The sequence below is a fragment of the Chelmon rostratus genome, chromosome 10 (assembly GCF_017976325.1).
Source record: "Chelmon rostratus isolate fCheRos1 chromosome 10, fCheRos1.pri, whole genome shotgun sequence".
Taxonomy (NCBI): Eukaryota; Metazoa; Chordata; class Actinopteri; order Chaetodontiformes; family Chaetodontidae; genus Chelmon; species Chelmon rostratus.
Genome location: NC_055667.1, coordinates 18073850 through 18095629, shown reverse-complemented (window position 1 = coordinate 18095629; position 21780 = coordinate 18073850). Strand labels below are relative to the sequence as shown.

At 44.9% G+C, this 21780-nt stretch overlaps 2 protein-coding genes across 2 annotated transcripts in view; one reads left to right on the top strand and one right to left on the bottom strand.

Moving 5' to 3' along the window:
• LOC121612687 (dedicator of cytokinesis protein 3-like) overlaps positions 1-6432 on the top strand; it is a 51905-nt gene extending 45473 nt beyond the window's left edge. Inside the window, exons 43-54 of the mRNA XM_041945730.1 lie at positions 1546-1632; positions 1802-1981; positions 2074-2157; positions 2244-2360; positions 2506-2648; positions 3172-3307; positions 3608-3689; positions 3880-3995; positions 4072-4156; positions 4245-4367; positions 4603-4685; positions 5757-6432. Of these exons, the coding sequence (XP_041801664.1) occupies positions 1546-1632; positions 1802-1981; positions 2074-2157; positions 2244-2360; positions 2506-2648; positions 3172-3307; positions 3608-3689; positions 3880-3995; positions 4072-4156; positions 4245-4367; positions 4603-4685; positions 5757-6365 (1845 nt within the window). The 3' untranslated portion in view covers positions 6366-6432. The remainder of the gene's footprint in view (positions 1-1545; positions 1633-1801; positions 1982-2073; positions 2158-2243; positions 2361-2505; positions 2649-3171; positions 3308-3607; positions 3690-3879; positions 3996-4071; positions 4157-4244; positions 4368-4602; positions 4686-5756) is intronic.
• A 5122-nt stretch (positions 6433-11554) lies between these two features.
• LOC121612562 (poly(rC)-binding protein 4-like) overlaps positions 11555-21780 on the bottom strand; it is a 34952-nt gene continuing 24726 nt past the window's right edge. The window contains exons 9-14 of the mRNA XM_041945532.1: positions 20395-20466; positions 17197-17238; positions 17027-17102; positions 16464-16513; positions 13236-13405; positions 11555-11900 (exon numbers count right to left, since the gene is read on the bottom strand). Of these exons, the coding sequence (XP_041801466.1) occupies positions 11555-11900; positions 13236-13405; positions 16464-16513; positions 17027-17102; positions 17197-17238; positions 20395-20466 (756 nt within the window). The remainder of the gene's footprint in view (positions 11901-13235; positions 13406-16463; positions 16514-17026; positions 17103-17196; positions 17239-20394; positions 20467-21780) is intronic.

The following is a 21780-nucleotide window of genomic DNA, read 5'->3' as shown; positions in this document are numbered from 1 at the left end:
AGACGCCTGAGTGAGAAGACAGGACAAGGAGGAGATTGGACACTTATATGACATGAAACCAACAGAGGGTTAGAGACATGTCCAGACATGACAAACAAGGACTATATGTACTAGGCTTAAAAGATTGATTGAGGTTATACAAGGTTTGAGGACATCAAAGGGGTATGAAGGGCCGTACCCATTTACATTCTTTTTACGGCATCAGAAGGATCTTAAAGTCGGGACATGGAGCCAGTGAAATGAAGCTAAAGTTGGTGCAATATGGTAAAATTTTCTAGTTGTAGTTGAAATTCTAGCTGCAGCATTCTTCAGTTTTAGCACAGCGAAGGCCTGACAGCATTCCCGCAATCAAGTCTGGATGAAACAAAGCTGTGAGTCACCGTCTCTGCATCAGCCATGGACAGAAAAGTCTGAATTTTAGCGACGTTGCGTAGGTGAAAATAAGGTTTTCTTTAAAGTGCGGATCAAAAGAGAGAGTGGGATTAAACATAACACCGACACAGTCGCATGCACTGTCATGATTCTGAGACATTCCTCCTGAGCACATTAGATCCTCTTAAGTTGCCTCATGTTTTGTTGAAATCTTAAAATTGTGATATTAGGCTTTCCCTGATAAATGATTTCTTGTGTAGCAGCCTTTGTAGCTGCTACTGACAGTAGTCCCTGTCTGAGCCGCAGGTGCATTAGTCATAAACACCGCAAAATGATGTAATGTGATGAAGAGGAAAAGTTTCCAAAAATCATGACGACATAAGCCAGAGACAGAAAACTGCATTAGCACAAAATGACCCCAAATTGAATAAATATCTGAGACTGTCTGAGAAAAACGATTAACTGCAGCTACTCTATTTACTGCAGGACATTTTTATTGTATTTAGAGCTACAGCTAATGATTATTTTCATTATTGATTAATCCGTTAATAGTTTGTGTCAGAAATTTGTGAATGATGGTGCCCCACCATAGTCTCTCTCCAGCAATGAAATAACGGCAAAAAGCCAAAAAAAAAAAAAGTGAAAAATGCCCATCGCAATTGTCCGGAGGCCATGAAGACATCTTCACATAACTTTGTAGAACTTTGTTTTTATCAAGCTAACAGTCCAAAAGCAAATGGCATCCAATCATTCCTCATCCATCACAGAAAAGCAAGCAAATCTTCACATTCCTAGAAGCAGGATAATTTTCTGTTGATCGACAAATTGATTAAATGTTTAAGCCTTAATTGCATTGCGATTTGTTGCCACTTTACTTGCTGCCTGGCATCCAGCTCAAACACAGCTAACAGAGCCAGAAGGCCTCCAACCCCGCAGGACTTTAGAGACTGGGACCAGACATCGTACTGTACTAAACTTTCCTCTGACACAGTAACCTACATTTGGAATGAAACCATGGCAGGATTTTTCACTTTTACTCTTTGCTGAAATGACCTACATGCTCCACTAAAACACAGATTTGAGGCATCGCTTCTCCCAGCATGGTTATTTATCTATCACACACAGATAGCAGCCTGGATAACAACCGCTGTTCTCTGCCTCCATGTTTAACAGAGCCTGTGGATCGAGAGAACGACCCTGATCCTCTCCCGTCCTCTCCCCGGGATCTCCCGCTGGGCGGAGGTGGAGAGGAGAGAAGTGGTGAGGAGCTCAAACATTCACTCTGTATCGGCTTACACTTCACGTGCTCCTCCTTGACTGTTTTCAAAGTTTTTGAAGTCACCCTGGTAGCCATGCTCCTGAGGGAGTATAAAATGTGTTTATGCACACATACTTCCACCTCTTTTACTGTGGATTTATTTATTTCCAGGTGGAGGTGAGCCCTCTGGAGAACGCCATTTATGTGGTGGAGAATAAGACCCAGGAGCTGCGGACTCTGATCAGCCAGTACCAACACAGACAGCATCATGGCAACATCAACCCGCTCAGCATGTGCCTAAATGGGGTCATAGATGCAGCTGTGAACGGTGGCATCGCCAGATATCAGGAGGTAAAGAGAAAGAAATGAATGTGTGGATTTATTGCATTCAGGAATTGAATTTGTGTTGCGAGAGAACTCATCTTTTGACTGTCGTACCACAGGCCTTCTTTGATAAGGACTACATCAGCAGTCACCCCGAGGACACGGAGAGGATCACACACCTGAAGGATCTGATGCAAGAGCAGGTCAGACTCAGCTTTGAAGTTCATCGAACGCTGAACTGCCGCTTAAACGGCCTCACGTGATGTTTTCCTCTCATTTCCCGGAGCAGGTGCACATTCTCGGAGTGGGCCTGGCTGTCCACGAGAAGCTGGTACATCCGGAAATGCGCCCCCTGCACAAAAAGCTCGTCGACCAGTTCCACATGATGAGGACCGGTTTACATCACGTGAGCAGTCCCTCGTGTGGCTTTCTGAGCCATGTTCATGTTTATTCTCTCTGAGTCTGTTACCGTGTGTGATGGAGTGCTGTAGCTGTGTGTTTATGTGTAAGTGTGTTAACGTGTGTGTGAGCAGTGTAAATATTCAGAGCAGTATATGGTTGGCTCCCAGCAGGGCGTGCCCGGCGTGGATCGATTCGGCCCTGCAGGCTGCCAAGGGGTCAACTCCCCCAGAGGCATCCTCTCCTCCCACAGCCACATGAGCCCCGAGAGCGTGCGCCTCATACACAGACACAGGTCAGTGACACACACGCACACACACACACACACACACACACACACACACACACACACACTGCATCTCTATAGTCAACCCAAAATTAATTGAAATGAAATGTGTGGTCAGGGGTTTAAAGGTGGTTCAAACTTAACTTTCTTTCCATCTGTTTTCTAAACTGGTCGTCCTGTTGAAGGTCACATGGGGCCAAAGCCTATCCCAGCATGCACTGGGCCACCACTCTATCACAGGACTAACACATATAGATAAACTCCTTCACACTGCAGGTTCTTTTGGACAAATGGGGAGAATATGCAGATTGCAGCCCCAGCCTCTGGTCTCTGGTGTGTTGTAGACATTTCTGAAAGCAGTTTTACTTGTTTAACCTCCAGTGTAACCACTATAACGACGCAGGATGAGCAAAGATGTCCTCTCTCTCCAAATTGTTTGAAAACTGGTACATGAAAGGTCCCTGCACACACACGCTCATGAACACACAGAGATAAATGTAATTCACAGTCTCCAACGTCTCCTGTCCTGCAGCCCTCTGAACCTTCAGGGTTCCATCCGTCACTCGTCCTCGTCCCTGTCCTCTCACACGTCGAGCGAGGCAGGAAACCTCGTCATAATGACAGACGGCCTGATGGGGGAGCACCCCGAGGAGGCATTGCACATGCAGGTCAGGCTTCAGAAGAAAAAACACACCCTGCCATGAATGTAGTGGTGATGGTGAATTTGTATTGCACATTATAAATGGCAAATCACACGAAAACTGGTCTTTGCAGGATGTAAAATGTTTGGTAATACTTGTGTGATTCAACACTCACATTCTAAAACTATATCTGCATTTTAAAACAGCTGTCTCAGTGCACATAATTCATTACTTTCCTCCCTGCTGGATAAACTATCAAAGGCAGATATACCAAATACAGCAAAGACGTTTTCTATTACGCCACGCTGAATATATTTTGTTTTGCAGCCGAGCCCCTCATCCTCCAGCCTGAGCTCAATCCGCTCCAACTCTTCCCAGATTATTAACTCTGCTCCCTCGAGTGCCAGAGGTAACAAACACAGTCGCAGAAATTATGTTTTTATGGGTTTTATCAATCACAGATGCTTGAGAATTAGAAAATATCACAAATTATATATAGAACATAGCAAGAAGATAATACGATAAGACATCTGTGTTACATATAATGAGGATGCTGCAGGTAGAAATAATATATTTTTCTATGTCTTTCCTTGCTCCAGGCTCTCCGTCCTTGCCTGATAAGGCCAAACACAACCGGGAAGTGATGATACTGTTGCCTTCTCATCGCGAGAGGGCCAACAACTCCATGTACTACAACATGGCAGAGAATGGACAGGTAGGGCAGGTGTATCAATGCACAAAACAAGGCCAAAAGAAAACTTGTTCCTAACTTGTAATTATGCTTTTTACAGAACAACCACATGCAGCGTGCCTTAGTCCAGCAAGTTAGCCCCTGTAAGCCGTGTGCTGATGCTCACATGACCCTACCAGAGAAAGGTAGCGCACAGACAGGTTGAAATGACAGAACCGTGTACAGGAGGCGTATCAGCGTGTGTGCTGACATGTTCATGTGTTGCTCTTCCAGTGTTTCCGAACGCTCCCAGCAGCTGGAGTCTGGATGGAGAGAACAGGGAGCAGGTGTCCTACATGCCAGCTTCTACTGGAGGGGTTATCATGCCCCCTGTCCCACCCAGGTCCTTCCCACCAGGTACGCTCTCCTTTCACTTCATGCTCACGGTTTAGATGGTGCACATGGATTTACATTTCAAACGTACGCTGCGTTTTCCCTGCGATTGTCGTGGAGTGAATTGGTCCGGCTGATTGTCAGTGATTATCCAGACAAAACCTGAGCTTGTGAGATGTGGACTGGCCTTTTAAGGCAATTTAAGACCTTTCCTTAACGTGTGAATTAATTACCTCCTCATATGAATGCCGCTCTGCAGGACACTTCCTGATGCACTGTGATGCGTTTCACCACCAGAACAGCGACCCTCCCCCCGCCCTGCCAGTCCGTTCGCTTCGAAAGGTACAGCCAGTTTTTTTTATTTTTTATTTTTTTAATTTCTGGAACATGTTTTGGCAGCTGCTTTTGGATCAGTGGCTTTAGTTTATTCTTTCACTGCGCAGTGTTGGAAGAGGTCTTCAGCTCCTTTACTTCAGTTAAAGTCAAAGAACTCATTCTCTGTGACTAATACATTATGACATATGACATTATCAGATTGTGAATACTGATGCATCAGTGTGTAAACAGCATTTTACTGTTGTAGCTTTTCCCTCTTTGGGCCTCAAACAGCCATTTAAATTAAACACACAAGTTTTGAGGGGAAACTCAGACTCATTGACATTTGAAACATAACAAGGGACACCAACTAGACTCTTTTGTTTCATGAAAGGTCACAAACAAAAAGGTTGGGAGCCACTCTTTTAATCTGAGCTGTCAAATAAACGTTACAGTATTTTCCTCTCAAATACAGCTGAGTAGAAATATATAGCAGCAGAGAAATGGAAATGCTCAAGTAAAGCACCTCAAAATCTCAGTCGGTCGACTTCACTGAATTTTGAAAAGAGCTGCAGTCGATAGTTGAGAGTGGCTCTGTCTCTTCCACCTCCCACTCTTCTTCCTCCTCTTCCACCTCCTCATCCTCCTGCTTTGTCCTTCTCTTTCTTCTCTTCTCCTTGTTCATCTTTATTTGAGTCTACACGAATATCTCGCATGGATATTTAGAGTTTTCAAAGTGAGATTTTCAGCCTTTTGTCCCGGTATCCCTGCCTTCACAGCAGCTCCCACACGTTGTCTTCACTTGCAGTCGGTTTATTTAATATATAAATGGCCGATGATTGAGTGCAGACACAATGTTTTTCACTCCAGTCACAATTACGAAGCCATATTCAAGTGCCTCAGTGTTGGTAATACAATGTCAGAATGATGAGGTAGTTGTTGACTCGTCGTCTGCTCTCATTTGTAACTTGTCTTTCCAATATTTCTGACAGCATGTGAAGGCAGCGTGAGTGGTGTTGAAGTCCAGGTTGTCGTGACGACACTGGACACTCTGTGCTGTACCGCACACCCACTGTCTCTCTGATTCTCTCTCTCCAGTCTCCTCTGCACCCGATCCCTGGCTCTCCCACCAGTCCTCAGTCAGCTTTGGGTGGCAGCAACTCCACCCTGTCAGGCAGCGCCAGCAGCGGGGTGTCCTCTCTGAGTGAGAGTAACTTCGGAGGCCAGTATCCGGAACCTGGCCCCATCAGGAACGACGCCTTGGAACCTCTTCCCAGTCACCTGTGGTCCCCCCCTGACGAGTACCTGGCCTCTCCCTACCTGCACATCCACTACGGCGGACCAGAGATGGACCCCGTAGACCAAGTCCGCCCCTTCCACTACCGCAGCCCCGCCTCGCACCCGCACACCCACCCGCATCCCCACGCTCACGCCCACCCCAGCCTGGACAGCCACTCCCACGGCCCGCCGCCTCACCACCACGCTCCCACTCACGGCCCTCACCACATCCCCTACCGCAGGCCTCAGCCTCCGGCCGTGCCGCCTAAACCCTACCTGAGAGAGGGCTGCATCCCCGAGGAGGAGCTGGCGCCTCAGCCCATCCCGCTGCCCCGCAGGATCTTCCACTCCCCTCACGGCCACAGGGAGGACCAGGGGAAGCACGCCTGGGAGCAGTGCATCAGCGAGGAGCACGAGGAGACACAGTGATGAGGCTGCAGCTATATTTCAGTCAGAGCTTTCTTCTCCTTGCCTTCTTCCCTTCATTTGCACTGAGTTAAAGGAACAGTCACAGAAAGTCTTGCAGAGGGTTGTGTCCGGTTGACCCTTCTCCATTTAACTTCAGTGCACATGAAGGAAAGAAAAGAAGGAGTGAACCCCGATGAATCCACAAAAACTACAGGCACAGCTGCCATCACTGCTCCATGTGGCCTCTTAGATATACGTAAAAGAAAATTATCTGTTGAACAGTAAGACAGATCCAATTTGTTCAGAAATTGATATTGATTGTACACTCTTGTACAACTCGTCTGTGAGCATGTTTTTTTCATTTGAGAATAATACGACAACAGTTTTGTGAAATATGACAACCGTGATCATAACCAACGTGATCCCAGGTGCGGCATAAGCTCTGAAATCCCTCGATTTTGCTTTTCACGTCATTTTCACAACACGAGGCAACGACAGAAGGTTATTACTCACAGTGAAGTGACTTCTCTGCTTTAAATGCTTCATACATATGAATTCTTATTTTGATAAATAAATACATAATACAAAATACATTATAGTGTTTTCAAAGGCTTATGTCCATTATGTTTTTCAAAACACTGTTAAGTGCTCCTTAATAGTGAATCATATCAAATGGCGCACTCTAATCTGTGTTGCTGCCGGGCTGTCATAAATCGCAGGTCTCTATGGTTGGACTCTTGGACCGGCATCTCAAGGGACATGAACTTCAGTCACTGACGATTTCCCATCCGTACCGCGCGTATGGAAACCTACGTGAATGTATTCAGACGAGATGTTCTATTTGTATTGCACAAGCTGCAATGCTGTTTTTTTTGTTTAAGTGCTTTAAGTTCAGTCTATGTTGAAGAAGTCTCTATTCGTCTCTTTCGTGTGACAAAGATATCTCGAGAGGAACACTGAGGGGGAAACTGAGGATGGTTCTCCACCCGTCATGTCTCACGGTGAACGAAGAAGGGATGGAGCGAGAACTCTCCGCACCTCAATCCGCCTGCTGGACCCTGAAAGCAAACACCATCCTCTCTCTTTCTCCCTCCATCTTTTTCCTTCTCCGTGTGGTTGTCAGACCATATTAAGCAGTGAGGGCTGAACCCTGGACAGCTGCAGCGGCGTTGCGTCGCATCTGATGACACTGTCCAGACCCTCGCTCGCCGAGTGGCCTGTCGAGGACCCGGTTCAGACAGCGTTGGAATCGCCTACCTGCCTTAAGTGCACTCAAATGCAGTTTGACCTCTCATCCGGACTGTGAGAAGCTCATTTAGCGACTGCCGCTCTCCTTTTCATTCTGTTCACTATACGCTCCCTGAAGGAAAAAAAAAAAAAAAAAGATATCGACCTAGTGATGTTTTTGTATGGTTTCGTCCTGCTTTGGTTTCAGATTGTTGTTTGGTTTGTAGCGCTAATATTTCTTATTCTGCCTGCGGCTCTTTCTCAATCACCTTCTGCTGTGTGAAAAGTAATGGTGTGTTTCCGAAGAATGCTGAAGCCCGGGCTGAGGGAGAGGTTCACTTTTTTGTGGAGCGGAAGAACAGCGCTGTTTATTGCAATGTAGTGGGTTGGAAGGATATAGCTAATATTTTAACAATTACTTGTTTTCCTGGTTGTTTTTTTTGCAGGTGGATGCTTTGTGTTACTGTACATCAAGTTGTCAGCTGACTAGACAACATCTATTTTTGTATGTGAGATCATCAGTTGTGTGAACATATTTCAGAAACCGTACTGAGACAGAGGGCCCAGGTACTGCATAAGCTGCTGTACTCTGTATGGAGACGAACCTGAGGTTAGATATATACAGTATACGAGTATCTCTTGTGAGTCTGATGGCATCGAGGATAACTGGCGACTGAAGGGATACTCAAAATATAGGTACAATAGGATTTTTCAATGTAAATTCTGTTATTGTACATACAGCAGTATTGTGAAATATTTTTGAGAATTATTGCAGACGCCCCCAAAAAGGTTTATCGTTGTTTTGTGTATATACATGTACTCCAGAGATCAATGTAATTGATAAATATCTATAATCAGTGTTTGAAAAAGGACAAATCCATTAGACTGTGGCTGTCTCCACCGTTCTTGACTTTGAGTCTTCTCATATAAATACTTTATACACTTTTCAATGTGCTTTCCTGTACATATGGTGTTAGCATGATCAAACAGTGTTTGGTTGTAAAAGTGGTTTTCCTACTCCCATAACTGCTGTGGTATGGAATTCATTAACGATGCCAAACATTAAAGACAATCTTTTATCAGCTCTAACTCTTCCTCCTTACCTTTGCTGTGCTGTGATTGGTGGTGCAGTCTGTCGAGCCAGCAGTAGAGGGCGCTGCTTGTCATGAAAACACAGGAATCGGGCACCAAAGTGGTGAGAATGTAGACAGTTTTTGTTGTGCTTGCACTGTTTTGTGAGTGTGTGTGTGTGTGTGTGGGGGGGGGCATCAGTGGGGGAGCTATTAACTACAATCTTAAAGCAGCTACAGTCAGTATAATAACAATGAATCAAATGTGCACAGGGGTCACGAGTAGTGATGAACCTGCAGAGAATCATCACCAGAAGCTGCAGCTCCCCTCAACTTTGCAGAGCCTTTAAGAGACTTTCAGCTCATTGCTTCGCTGTCCGGCTCATGACTTTTTTTTCACTGTTTTGGTTCACTCTCACAGCAGTGTTTTTCAGCTGCAGCAGACAGACCATGAAAAAGCTCTAAAAACCAACTGCAAACTCAGCACCGACAGCAGACAGACACAGTTAGCGATTAGCCTTTAGCTGCTAAAGAGCTGGATATTTCCCTCAGGAGTTGATAGAGACCAAAAACTGAGCCAAAAGAAGAGTAAATATTGGATTTACATTCACCAGGTGGCCAGAAACACGACTCCTAATGAATGATAATGTTGCTCCATAGCTGCTGGATGAGTCAGTGAGCAACGGTTGTCTACCAGATTTGCCAGATAGCATGTCAGTGTTTTCACAACCATATGCTTTATACATATACATACAAACATACACATGTGTGGTCAAGCTGGAGATCATTTTAACAGCATTGCATGTACATTGGAAAAGTAATCTAATCATAGCAGTGAAATAAATGGTGTTGAGTGCAATGTTTGGAGTGGAGTGGAAGTGTGAAGGGGCCTAAAATGCAAACGCTAAAGTACTTGCACCTCTAAATATACTTAAGGACAGTACTTGAAGGGTGTGTGCTTGTGTGTGTGTGTGTGTGTGTGTGTGTGTGTGTCACACAACCCCAGGGTCCTCCACAGAAAAAAGAAGAAGAGGGGGAAAAAAAGAGACAAACTCTTCAGTTGCAGTGACAGCTAAGGTCCCTGCTCTCTCCAGCTCAAGCTTCACACTGTCACTAATATCATACTTTGATATTCAAACACAGCGCGCCTCTTTGTTTGATATATGGTAATGCAGCTGGAGTTTAAGGCGAGTTTTACTTATTCATATGGAGGAAAAACAATGCGGCCTGTGTGGCAGATCTTTCTGCGATTGCCTCGGTAATGAGTACTGATGTGTGGCCTACAGGTGGCACAAGGGACCCATTAGGACTTCCTGTAGGATTGTTAGAAATAATCATCTAGTCTGTTTGAAAATAGCACACATTAAAATCATCATCAAAGCTGAATTTCTGTATTGACAGTAGATATTATTATATCTATCTATTATAGAGATAGATAGATAGATAGATAGATAGATAGATAGATAGATAGATAGATAGATAGACCTTGTTGCTGGGTGGACTTGAATAATACTGGAGTTGTAGGCGCGTGTCTGTTTGCCTCTGACAGTGAATGTCTTTGGTAACAATGAGGACTGTGCACTCTCGGTGTCTCGCATATCCATGATGCAGTCACAGGGAAGAAAAAAAGAGAAGAGTTAGGATGAAAGGATCCTCGCTGCCTCTCCAGAGGCTGATGATGCTGTGGTGCATGCTGATGCAGACACTGAATTTCATTTTTACAGGCTCCTCTCATTTTTTCCAGACCTCTCTCTCTCTCTCTCTCTTTCTGTGTCCTTTTCTTTCTTCCTCACAAACTCCTCTGTGTTAAAGTCCCACTGTATATTGTCTTGAGGGACTTACAGTGAGTGCAATCGGTGTAATAATGTGCTCTCCACACAGACCGGGATGCGATTCTGTGTCTGCTTTTTTTTGGTTTGTGCACACTCGCATGCATGTCAGTGCGTTGCTTGGCATGCAGGCACAGCTCTTTTCCTCTTCTGGGGGGTTTGCTGTGTCTCATTCTGCTGTTATTGTTTGGGGCCCAAGAGCACACTGATGTGAAAAGCATCTCTCATAAATTCTGGCAACTGGAATGACAAGCTGCCACGCGGCCGGCGTTTGGAAGAGAACAAAAATAACCTGGATCCGGCATTGCATCTCTTTGCGGACACCGTTTCCACCCCCTGCTATGTTAATGTGACATTGATTTGGTTCAAATGATGTGCCTCCTCTTCGAACGCCTGTGAACAGACTGACAATGTTTGTGCGCCAGTGTGCTACCAATAAAGGTAGAGAAAAAAAAGACAGAGACAAATACATCAGGAAACAAAGACTTTTAATAAATGAAACAATACTAATAAATAAAGATTAAACAAGTTGCACATTCAAAATAAAATCCAACAAAACGAACATAACACTGAACAGTAAAGTACAGTACCATAGCACAGATTATTAAAAAAAACAACCCCCCCCTCCACATTTACAAATTTTCTTAAAAACTTCAAGAGGCAAACATAGACATTGTATAAAAGCATCATACAGTAGAGCATTTGTCATCTGAGTATAATTTACAAATTTATTGGAGGATAAATACTTACAGCTGATCCCTCACTTGAGATGCACATGCAAACTCTGCAAGTTCAAACATTTGTTTCTCAGGTGAGGGTCCAGCCCGTCTTTTAGTGATCAATAACAGTGATGAGGTGACGATGAAAGCTGTCCATCAATTCATGGGAAACTCACAAATTATCTATAACCGTAAATAAGTTTTAATAGCTTTATCCACATCTCCATTGGTCTCTTCTCTGTTGGTGCATCATAGAATCAAAGTCAAGAGCGTCTCTGCCAGCGGATATGGCTACATCAGGCGTTTGTGGAAGAACGGCGGCTGTCCTTCGTCCGACTCTCCAGACGCACAGCTCGCAGGCTTCATCAGTAAGGAGCAAACTTCTGTCTCTCTGGCTTTTTGATGCAGTTGGCTGAGGAGATTTTGGCGGTGTAGGCGGCCAGGGTGGTGTGGGAGGGCGCTGCAGTGACGGTCACGGCGGGGGCGGGGCTGGACAGAGTCAGAAAGGGGACGGACTTCACCCCCAGCAGGCCGGAGAGGGGCATGGCGCCGTAAGGGGTGCCCAGCATATGAGCCGGGGTCAGGGCGCTCACGGCGGCCAGGGTGGGCGCGGGGGAGGCAGCTGGGGAGGCCGGCTGGGTGAAGGCCATGTTGAGGTCGACCGGAGCTGACATGGTGGCCGCCTGGGCCGTGGATTTGGCTGTCTCTAAACTATGAGGGCGGAGATAGGAGGAGGCAGGGTGGGGAGACACAGAGAGAGGACAGACGATGAAGATTAGAGGATTATACTGTTGCTGCAACACTGAGTGAAGTTTCTTGAAGATCATTAAAGGGGAACTCCACCGGTTTTACACGTCAAAGTCTGTTTACGGGTCTCGGGAAGCTAAAAACGGATGCCTCACAGCAGGAAGTGGTGGTTGTAGGTTAGATCCCCGGCCGGGGAAGGACCTTTCTGTTTAGGGTTTGCGTGTTCTCCCTGTCTTTGAGTGGTCAGTGCCCTTGTTCAAGACACTGGCTTAGAAATAGAGTCGGTCCCCGGGCGCCGCTCGCTGGATGCCCACTGCTCCTAATACTTAGGGTGGGTTAAATGCAGAGGATGAATTTCCCTACGGGGATCAATAAAGGATAATTTAACTTAAGCCTTTTGTGGCTCCAGTGGAGGTTCAACTGGTGTCAAGTTCGAAAATGAAAAGAAGTTCTGGAGGCTGCATGAGCTGCTGCTAGCACACCACACCTGAATATCTGACTGAGCTGTTGGTGGTCCAGTTGCATTTTGGGTAGTGTAGTAATGTATGCAGCTGGTCTGATAAGGAAGAAGAATGCATGGAATAAAAGATTACATTGTTTTATCAGCTTGATGCTTAATGACATTTCCTAATTTTTGTGAGGATCAGCAGCCTGTTTCCCCTTTCTCTTGTGTTTCTATCTCCTTTTTCCCTGTTTGTGTTGTCTGTCTCTCCCTGTCTGTGTGTGGGTGTGTCACACCGACAGGATGGGCTCCACCTGCTCCACCAGAGCACACCTGAGACGCATCAGCCAATTATCTACCTGCTCTCCAGTATTTAAACCCCGGCTCTGCACCCAGCATTCATTGAATCATCTGTTGTGAACAACAGAAGTTGTCTTCAGTTGTTTTGCTGCTTGTTGGATCAACTGATTCTTCTGTTGCACATTTCAGTATCATTATTTACTGAATTAACAACATTGTTCATTGTAAAGCTCCCTGTCTTGTTGTCTGTGTGCAGCCTTTTGCGTCTGAAAAACATGGCAATTTTATAAGAATTATAAGAATTGGCTGTGATATATTGGAAAAGTTCATCGAAAAAAGAGGCCTGAGCAGCTCTGCAAATGCTGACTTCCAACAAGACGCCGCTGCTGTGTCGTACAATGCAACCAGACTTTTACTCATTCCCCGGAGGCCAATTACCCACAGAACAAGGACATTCCTCATTATCACTTATCACTCTATAGCATAACCTTTGACCCTTTTAAACCAATGCATTTCTCTGGCGGTGATTCATTAGATGGCTTTACACTGGGCCTTACCAGGAGGTAATGAGGTACTGGGCCAAGTTGATGCTGACCGGCGTTCCTGTGATAGTGACATGGCGGTCACTTGTCCCGTCCAGCTGGCTGCCGATCTTGATCTGAGCTCCTGATACCTGCCTGATCTCGTTGATCTTGGTGCCCTGACGGCCGATGATGGAGCCGATCAGCTGCAGGAGAACAGAGGCGAGACAGATCGGTCAGCTTTGACGGGGAGATGAATGATTGCGGACATGCTTTACAAGGATTCAATAAATCACCGAAAGCAGCTTTTTTTCTCATTGTCGGTTGCAGCTGCTGATGAAAGTGATTCTGACAAAAAGGGCAAAAGCAAAACACTAGAACTGTTGAGCTGACTTAACGCAGACCACTTCAAATATTGCAATTACATTGTCTTCAGTGGATTGGTCATCCATCATGCATGTCAGAAGCACCCCCCCCCCTCCTCCAGAGTCTCCCTTAATTGCTACTGCGTGTGCACCGGTAAAAGAGACGAGAGAAGGCACATTTGCCTCTCATTAATCTGAGTGGCTAAAAGGTTATTGATTCCTCAGAGTGGTGATGACTTCCCAAACAAATCACTTCCCAAACACATGCCAGCTAGATGCATCTCCGCACTAATGGAAAACATAATGGGAAAATAACTCAAATATATAACATACAGTCCCAACGGCTTGCACGCACCCTCTGCTGAGAGTAGATTAGACAATGACGCAAGTTTTATTGCATTCCAAAATACATTATCACTTTTGTTCTGCTTTCATTACCCAACCTGGACCCCTGCCTATTAGCGCCGATAGATATTTAGCTCGGGGCTGCGTATCAGCTCAAGTGCGGGGTGTCAGGGCTCAGCGACAGGGTTATGCTGCCAGATACGTTGTGAGTGGGACAGTGATAAAGTACTTGAAGAGTGTGTGTGTGTGTGCATGCTGGCAGCTTCTCTGATGCATAGGTAGAAATACACAACGCACGCAAACACAGCGCTCACGCTGCGCTCGTCCCCTGCGTTTCACATTCCTTTCCTAAGAAGTAAGCAGCCTGTTTCACAATGTCTGATTTGTCACACAGCGGCCCGGTCGTCCTGCCCGGCTATTATTGGCTCAGTCGTTTATTCTGGGGGGGAGGGTGGGAAGGTAAGACACACAGGGAGCAGCCGGTCTAAAGAGCAACTCTAGAGACAATGGCCACTACAGACCTCAAATCACAGATAACGTCTCTCCCTGACTGACTCTGGGCTTTTAAACCAGCTGCCAATAGAGCCCAGCTGTCAACAGCTCTGCCGCTTTTGGTGTGCATGACCTCAGACAGCATTCCTATATGAACAACCTTAAAGAGCAAGCAGAGCTAAATAAATGACACAGGAGACACAGCAGGTATGTTCGCTGTGGTGATTATTTTCCCCAAGCATACAAATAACATTAACGCAGCACGGAGCTCCCGGTCTTCAACTCTAAGTGGCCTATATATTGTTGAGCTCCTGCTGAGGCAGTCATTTGAAAGGACACAGGAAGAGGGATGGGATGGCGAGGGCGCAGCCATTTTTCTTCCGGCGAAATCTTCCTTACTGGTACAGCGCATACTGCTGACTGGGTGTAAGCAGTTTTTCAATGCATCTGTGTGTGTGTGTGTGTGCGTACAAGTCTCCTTCAGGGTTCAGTGTGTGAGCACAGAGCGGGATTGTGTGGTCGGACTGTGGCCGGCCCGAGGGGGGACCGGGGGGCTGAGGAGGCTCCGTCGTGGCTGTGAGCCGTCTCTTCTGGAACAATGGCCGGAGCTCACAGCTGTCCCTGTCATGCACAGCTCTGGACCCCCTCATTCCTCACATGCATTGTGCCACGCGCCATGTGGGGGTTTACTTATGGAAAAAAAGCCTTCAGGCATTTTAGAAATGTTGCTGAAGGGTTGTGGCTATATTCTGTACAGTGCAGTCAAACCTAATCAATCCAGCCCTTGTTTTGCTCCCTTTCTCTATTGTAGAACAAAGACAGCAAAGTGAAAATCAATGTTATAGTCTGGAAAGTGCTGTTTTTTTCTTTGCGGATATTTGTAATTGCAGGTGTCTGTTGAGCTGGTAGCAGAGAGCACTTAAGGCGAGACTTCCAGTACAGTTTAAAGGATAAGACTGGCAGAATCCCATATTTGTCTCATGGTTAAAATCCAGTGAAAAGGCCAAAAAACGATTAAAAACACATCAATGTGTCGCACTGTTGCACCGTGTGACATGTTCATTACCATGAACTTGGCCACTGTAGTTTATTTTGAGTTGATCCCACATGCACCATCCTGCTGCCGTAAACACTCACTACTGCGAATCAATCCGCAGCTGAAAATAGAGCTCCTGTTTGGGTGGCGTTTGCTAAAAACTGCGGGTCCCGGCTTGAAGATCGCGAGAAGATGATGAACAAGTTGCTTATTTTGGTCTTTTCACTGGATTTGTCAACAGTACAAAAAATGGCATCTTTGCCCTTTAACTTCCTGAACATTTCATTTTTATGCACAATTGTGGTTCTGTTTTTATGGTGGATATAAAATCTACAAATTAAATCATAGTTTGTAAATGGCTTCTTTATAAATTTTACTTCACTAGAGAGCTTTTTTTTCTCTTTCATTCTTAAAGTAATCCAATAGGAAGCAAGTTATGACAATTAATAGCCAGATGCTCTCTGTCCAAACCAGCCAAATCTAATACTTGAGTGACCATCTGAAGGGAAATGTAGCCTGACGCTGTTTTGAAGCGATTCTATGCACAGCGATTTCTCCTCTCAGATTGGAGAGACGTTTCATCAAGCCCTGGCGGAGGCTAAGTGGAGAGGGAAAGGATTTTTGTCTGTTTTCTTATTGGCTGTTTTGACAGCAGACAGCCTCTAAGTAGGTCAGGGAACATGAGAGGATTTACTGAGCACTCATGGGAGTCACTCTAAGACACTGAAACTGCAGCACAGACAATAATGCAAAAGGATCCATATCAGCTCAGAATCCCCTTAACCTTGGGTTAGTCTGGGGTTAGAATAATGAGGATAATTAGTAAGTTGCCAACATGTCTCTCGTCTCTTTTGAAGTCAAACCAGACGCCTTTGCAGTCGAAGCTGCCGCGTCTGAAGTCACCTGCTCCCGTGCTGCGTACATGTGAGATGAGCGCCGATTTCCTGTTTTTCTTTTCCTTGCTGTTCGGATTGGGGAAATGTTAACAACACGAGGAATAAAAACTTTTGGGTTGCTTCTCCTTACATCATTGGGAATAAGCAGCTCCTGAGATGTCTGGGAGTTGGAGTCCACCCCTGATGAGAGAAAACACAAGCGTTGACTGAACAAAATTGACACATCAGACATTTTAATATTCATTCTGCTCCGCACAAGCGCCCATTGAGACGCTGGAAAAGCCCATTCAGCGAAGAACTGCTAGATATAGTAAAGCAGTTAATTTCCATTTTAATGGACTGATGTTTAACACGACACCCATTCTTCCCTTTCTCCCAGTTCTCTGACTCTGCGGAACGTATCATTTCACATAATAGTTTCTGTGAGAGAGCTATAAAGCCTCTTCTCCTCCTTGCTCACTCACACAAGCACGTAATCAGCACGCTTAATGACGGCGAGCTTTTCCTTCTCGCGTCTGAAGGTGGCTTGGAAACCTGTGGCAAGTTACAGACGGAGGAGCAACGCCGAGACAAAACTCTGCAAGCTGCTTATTTTATTTAAGAAAAATTGATTAGCTGAACCGTTTGCTTGATTGTCAGAGCAGCGGGATGCGATCGAGAGCAAATACTGGCTATAATCACTGCTATACATACCGGATATGATAGTCGAAGCAGGCTGGGCAATTGGACTCAGGCCTTGCTGCATTGACAGCTGATGTAGCTTGGCCAGCTGCAAAACAGAAAGCAGACCTTAATGCAGTGTACGCGAAACCCCGAGCTACTCATGTCATATTAAATTATAATACTTCCACAAATGGTCATACCTCTGAGTGTGGAATGCCATATTGGTTTTGCAAAGTGTAGGCCTGAAAGAGAGCATCCTGCATTAGGTAAATTACAGCTATAAAGCATCACACGCTGGCAATAAATCTGCAGCCTCTTAATGGAAGTGCTTCGCTGTCAATACATGCCTGTTTTTCAGAGTAAGAGAAATGAGTGTTTATAATTCAGCCCTGAACTTACACAGAGGAGAGGCACTGGACCAACTGACCACGCTTTCACCTAAAAAACACTCAGACAAACGGACTTCTAGTGGTCTCTAACCAGGCACGTATTATAGGTTTGGTTTTATTTGTCCTGGTTTGAGATATCTATCTCTGAGATCTCTGCCTCTGCCCCGAGTACAGCGGAGGTGAATGGAAGTTTGCTCGCGGTTCTCGCAGCATTAAAAATAGCGTTCAACAGGAACATCTCTCTCCGGACACAGTGTCCCTGTTGCTCTGGATAATGCACAGAACTCAGTGTGAACAGCTTTTTATCTGGACTGTCAAGTAGCTCCTGTGGAAAGTGTTGGTGGACTTTGTTTTGTTTCTTCTTTTTGTGCATGTGTGTTTTAATGAAATCAGTTTTAGTTGCCCATTGTTCGTGGTCCCACAGACCTCACCGCGATGTGTGCAAAATTAACAATAATTAAAAAATCAACACTTTTCTTCCTTGTTTTGACTTGAATCTGACTTGATTATTACCCAACATGTAGAAAGGTATTGAAGTTATAACCCCTTCCTTTGTTATGTTTTATATGGTCTATGGCCTACGCATGTACTATGTAGTATTAATTCTCTTCATGTGCAAAGAAGTTACTCTTAGACATATAAGTATAAGTATACATAGTATATATATATACATATATATATATATATAGTGTAAATTAACAGTGGTGATACAAACAAACTTTATTTGGTATTTGGGCAATAGAAATGCTGCATTAAAAGAATTGTCAATTAATTATGAGCAAAATATAACAAAATCAGGAAAGATCATAAATTATGAGGCTGATAAAACAATGCAAAGAGGTCCAGGGGCCTCCGGGACCCAAACCTAGCATGCAGATTCTTCAATGATTGATTAGCGCTTACAAAACTTCCTTCACTTTCATCAAATTGGGCAACAGACACCTGAAACCAGGGCAAACAAAGGTAAAACTACCTGCATGGCAGGTAGGCTAGGATGTGTAGAGATGAGTGAAAAATGCATTTTTCCTGTAATTTGGCAAAATGACCTTTGCAGGATTTGCTAAAAGCACAAAGTTTATTACGATCATTGTGCTAAAACAGATTAGTTGAATGATCCAGCCTGTTGGCTGCATGTAATGCAAAATTCAGCATGGAAGCTGCCAATCTTGGCTTGCTGTCGTCTTTGTTTTTTTTCTCACAGTTCATGATTTTATTATGCTAAAATATTTAATATCATTAATAATTGACCTATGTAATGTCTTTTGCTTTTTATTCTCTTCATGCACAGTATAAAACATGGACGTGGTCTCCACGATGCCCCCCGCAGGTTTGTAAAGAGCCATTGTGAAGCTTGGAGACAGTGGCTGCGGTTGTTGCCATCTTGGCGGTGCCTGACTCCACCAAACTCCCGGCTAATCCAAAAATGGGCAAAGAGGTGGAGCGTTGGTGGAGCTGAGCCGGGCTGAATGAAACCTGCTCTCTGAAACCTTGCTGTCACTCATATATATATATATATATATAAATTCAGCCCCCTGTACAGTTGTCATGAACGTGGAAGTTAGTTGCAGAAACCCTTTTTTGTACCAGGCTGTAAACATGTTTATTTCTGCTGCAAAGGAACTGCAGGTTTTTCGTGCTTCCACGTTGGCTTCATTTTAGTTGGCCTCATTTTCATTTCTCACATCATCTTTATCTGAACCTGCAGCATCGCCCATTTCCCAATTATCTTTAATAATGCAGACTCACATATGTTTACCCACTTTTCTCTTGCTCCACCCACTGATACTCACTGAACACCTCACTTCAACTTCATTTTTCTGTCCATCTATCTATCTATCTATCTATCTATCTATCTATCTATCTATCTATCTATCTATCTATCTATCTATCTATCTATCTATCTATCTATCTATCTATCTATCTATCTATCTATCTGCGTGACCTCATCAGCTTCATTGATTTTTGTAAATAGCTGCTTATTCTGAATTTGATGCAGCAACACATTTCAAACAAGTTGGGATGGGAGCAACAAAAGACTGGGAAAGATGTGGAATGCTCCAAAAACACCTGTTTGGATCATTCCACATGTAAACAGGTTGATTGTTAACAGGTGATAGTATCATGATTGGGTATGAAAGGAGCATCCTGGAAAGGCTCAGTCATTCACAAGCGAGGATGGAGCGAGGTTCACCACTTTGTGAACACATGATTGTATAAAGGATGTTTCTACATGGACTTGGAGCACCCCATAAAACACTTATTTTGATTGTGTTTCCGTAGTTTTTATTTATTTTTTACGCAGCGTCCCAACGTTTTTGGAATCGGGGTTGTATCTATTCTAACTCTGTCTGACGCCAGCAGTCTGGCTGCTATTACTAGTTCATCCTATATGGTCATCAACTGGAGAGGCGAGCTCAGCCCTCACAATGCACCAGTACGTTACAGCTGTGTTTATATAGGAAAGCACCAAAACACCACAAATTAGTCGCAATAATCCTGTCATTTACAGCATGAGTGATCTAAATCATGAACTCTTTACATTTCATTACCCACAATTACATTTCTTTTCAATCCGAGGCTAATTTGTCAGGGCCCGCTGTTTCCATTCTGATATTATGACAGTATCTGCTATTGCTGTCATGGGAGGAATAGTCCCAAAGCTGAAATGTTTCTGGTGCAGAGAGAGGCAGGACTAAATGAGAGACGGCAGAGCTGTGTGTGTGATGGCATCGTGTTTCAGGAGGGGTTATAGCCCTTATGACAGGGTAGAACAATAGCTGCAGCTTTACGCTCAGCTGTTGTTTTTAATGCCTCATGCCAGATGATGGACTGTGTAAATTTGGACATGCCACACAACCCCTCCTCTCCGTCACTCAGATCCCCAATAGCCCTGAGAGCCATTCCTGTGCTCCACAGTGGAGTTTCAGCCCAACGTTTGAAAAATGTGAGCTGTGTTTTATAAGCAGAAGAATGGAGATGATTCACAGACTTCACATTAATGATTGTTACCTGCTGGAGGTCCAGACCACCCTGGGTGACTGAGTACATGGGGTGGGGTGCAAATTCTGATGCCTCGAACACCTGCAAACACACAGGAGAAGCACGGGGGGAAACATGTAGCTCATTACTCATCACGTTTAAAAAGTCCAGACAGTATTTTTGCTATGTGAGTGATGATTAGCGAATAAAAACTTGAATTTTTTCTCTAGGCTTTCACCACAGATCAAATTTAGTCTGAGAAGTGCTCTCGAGGCTGCATTTCTGACACTTCAACACACCTAACAGGCTTATAGGCCATGACTCATCCGCAGACCCTTTCCCATTCCACTTCATTTTCTCCACTGACAAATTATAAAAACATCCCTTATCGCTGTGCAGCCTTCATTAAAGCCATCTCCCACTGACCAGGACCCCGGCCTGAGTTTAATTTGATAGCTTATTATGGGGAATATCAAAAACACAAAGCCATCCCATAAATTGACCAGAGTCTGAGGCAGCACAAACAGTGTCAGAAGTGCTGACAGCTATGCAGAATATCTGGCTGCTGCTGAAGCCAGAGGAGACGGCAGGTCTCCGGTCTCACTCGCTAATCTTGTGACTTGCTCCACGGGAGGGTGGATATCTGTCCCTTCTCAAACAGCGGCATCTATACCACTCAACCCCACCCACACACCAACCCACACACACACACACACACACACAGTTGTGTCCAGATGTTTTTGACAGTAGGGCCCATAGTAGGGCACTGACTCCTGCAGGGGTGGTCTGAATTATGTGAGCACTGACCATGTGCAGTTTCATGTAACTTAGGAAGGTGATGGTGTCAGATCCAAATACTCATCCAGCGGTTCTCAAACTTTATAGCCCTGCTGGCGTTATGGCTGCTAGTGGGGTTATGCCAATATTGGTCAGTTTTGGACAGTCAGTCACTGTGGTCCAACCTTCATGGCGTCCAAAGGATGAATCCTAATGAATTCAATAACCTTCCCTCTCTTTAGCCCTTATTCTGTGTCTAGTGCCACCACTGTAGTTCAGAGTGAAATGTCTCGACAACCATAAGATGGACTGCTAAAGTCAGATCTGTCAACCCTGCTGTTTTTCCCAGAATTCTCCCATATTTTAACCTTCTCTCCGTCTGTCCTCCCGTTTAAATATTTTCCCGTAAATCTCCCGTCTTTTCAACCTTTCTAACCAAACAACAGAGAAAAGGTTGCCGTAATGATGATGGGCGGCACAACCGGCTGTTTGATGTGTTCGCTACATCCCCCTGTGGTACAGCAGGTGGCAGTGTGCATAACATTAGCTGTAACATCTATTGCCAAGGAGCCCTACATGAAGAAGAAGGACAAAGGTGAGAGGGATGGAGCGCCTGGCAAAAACGGCAACAGTCTGTGC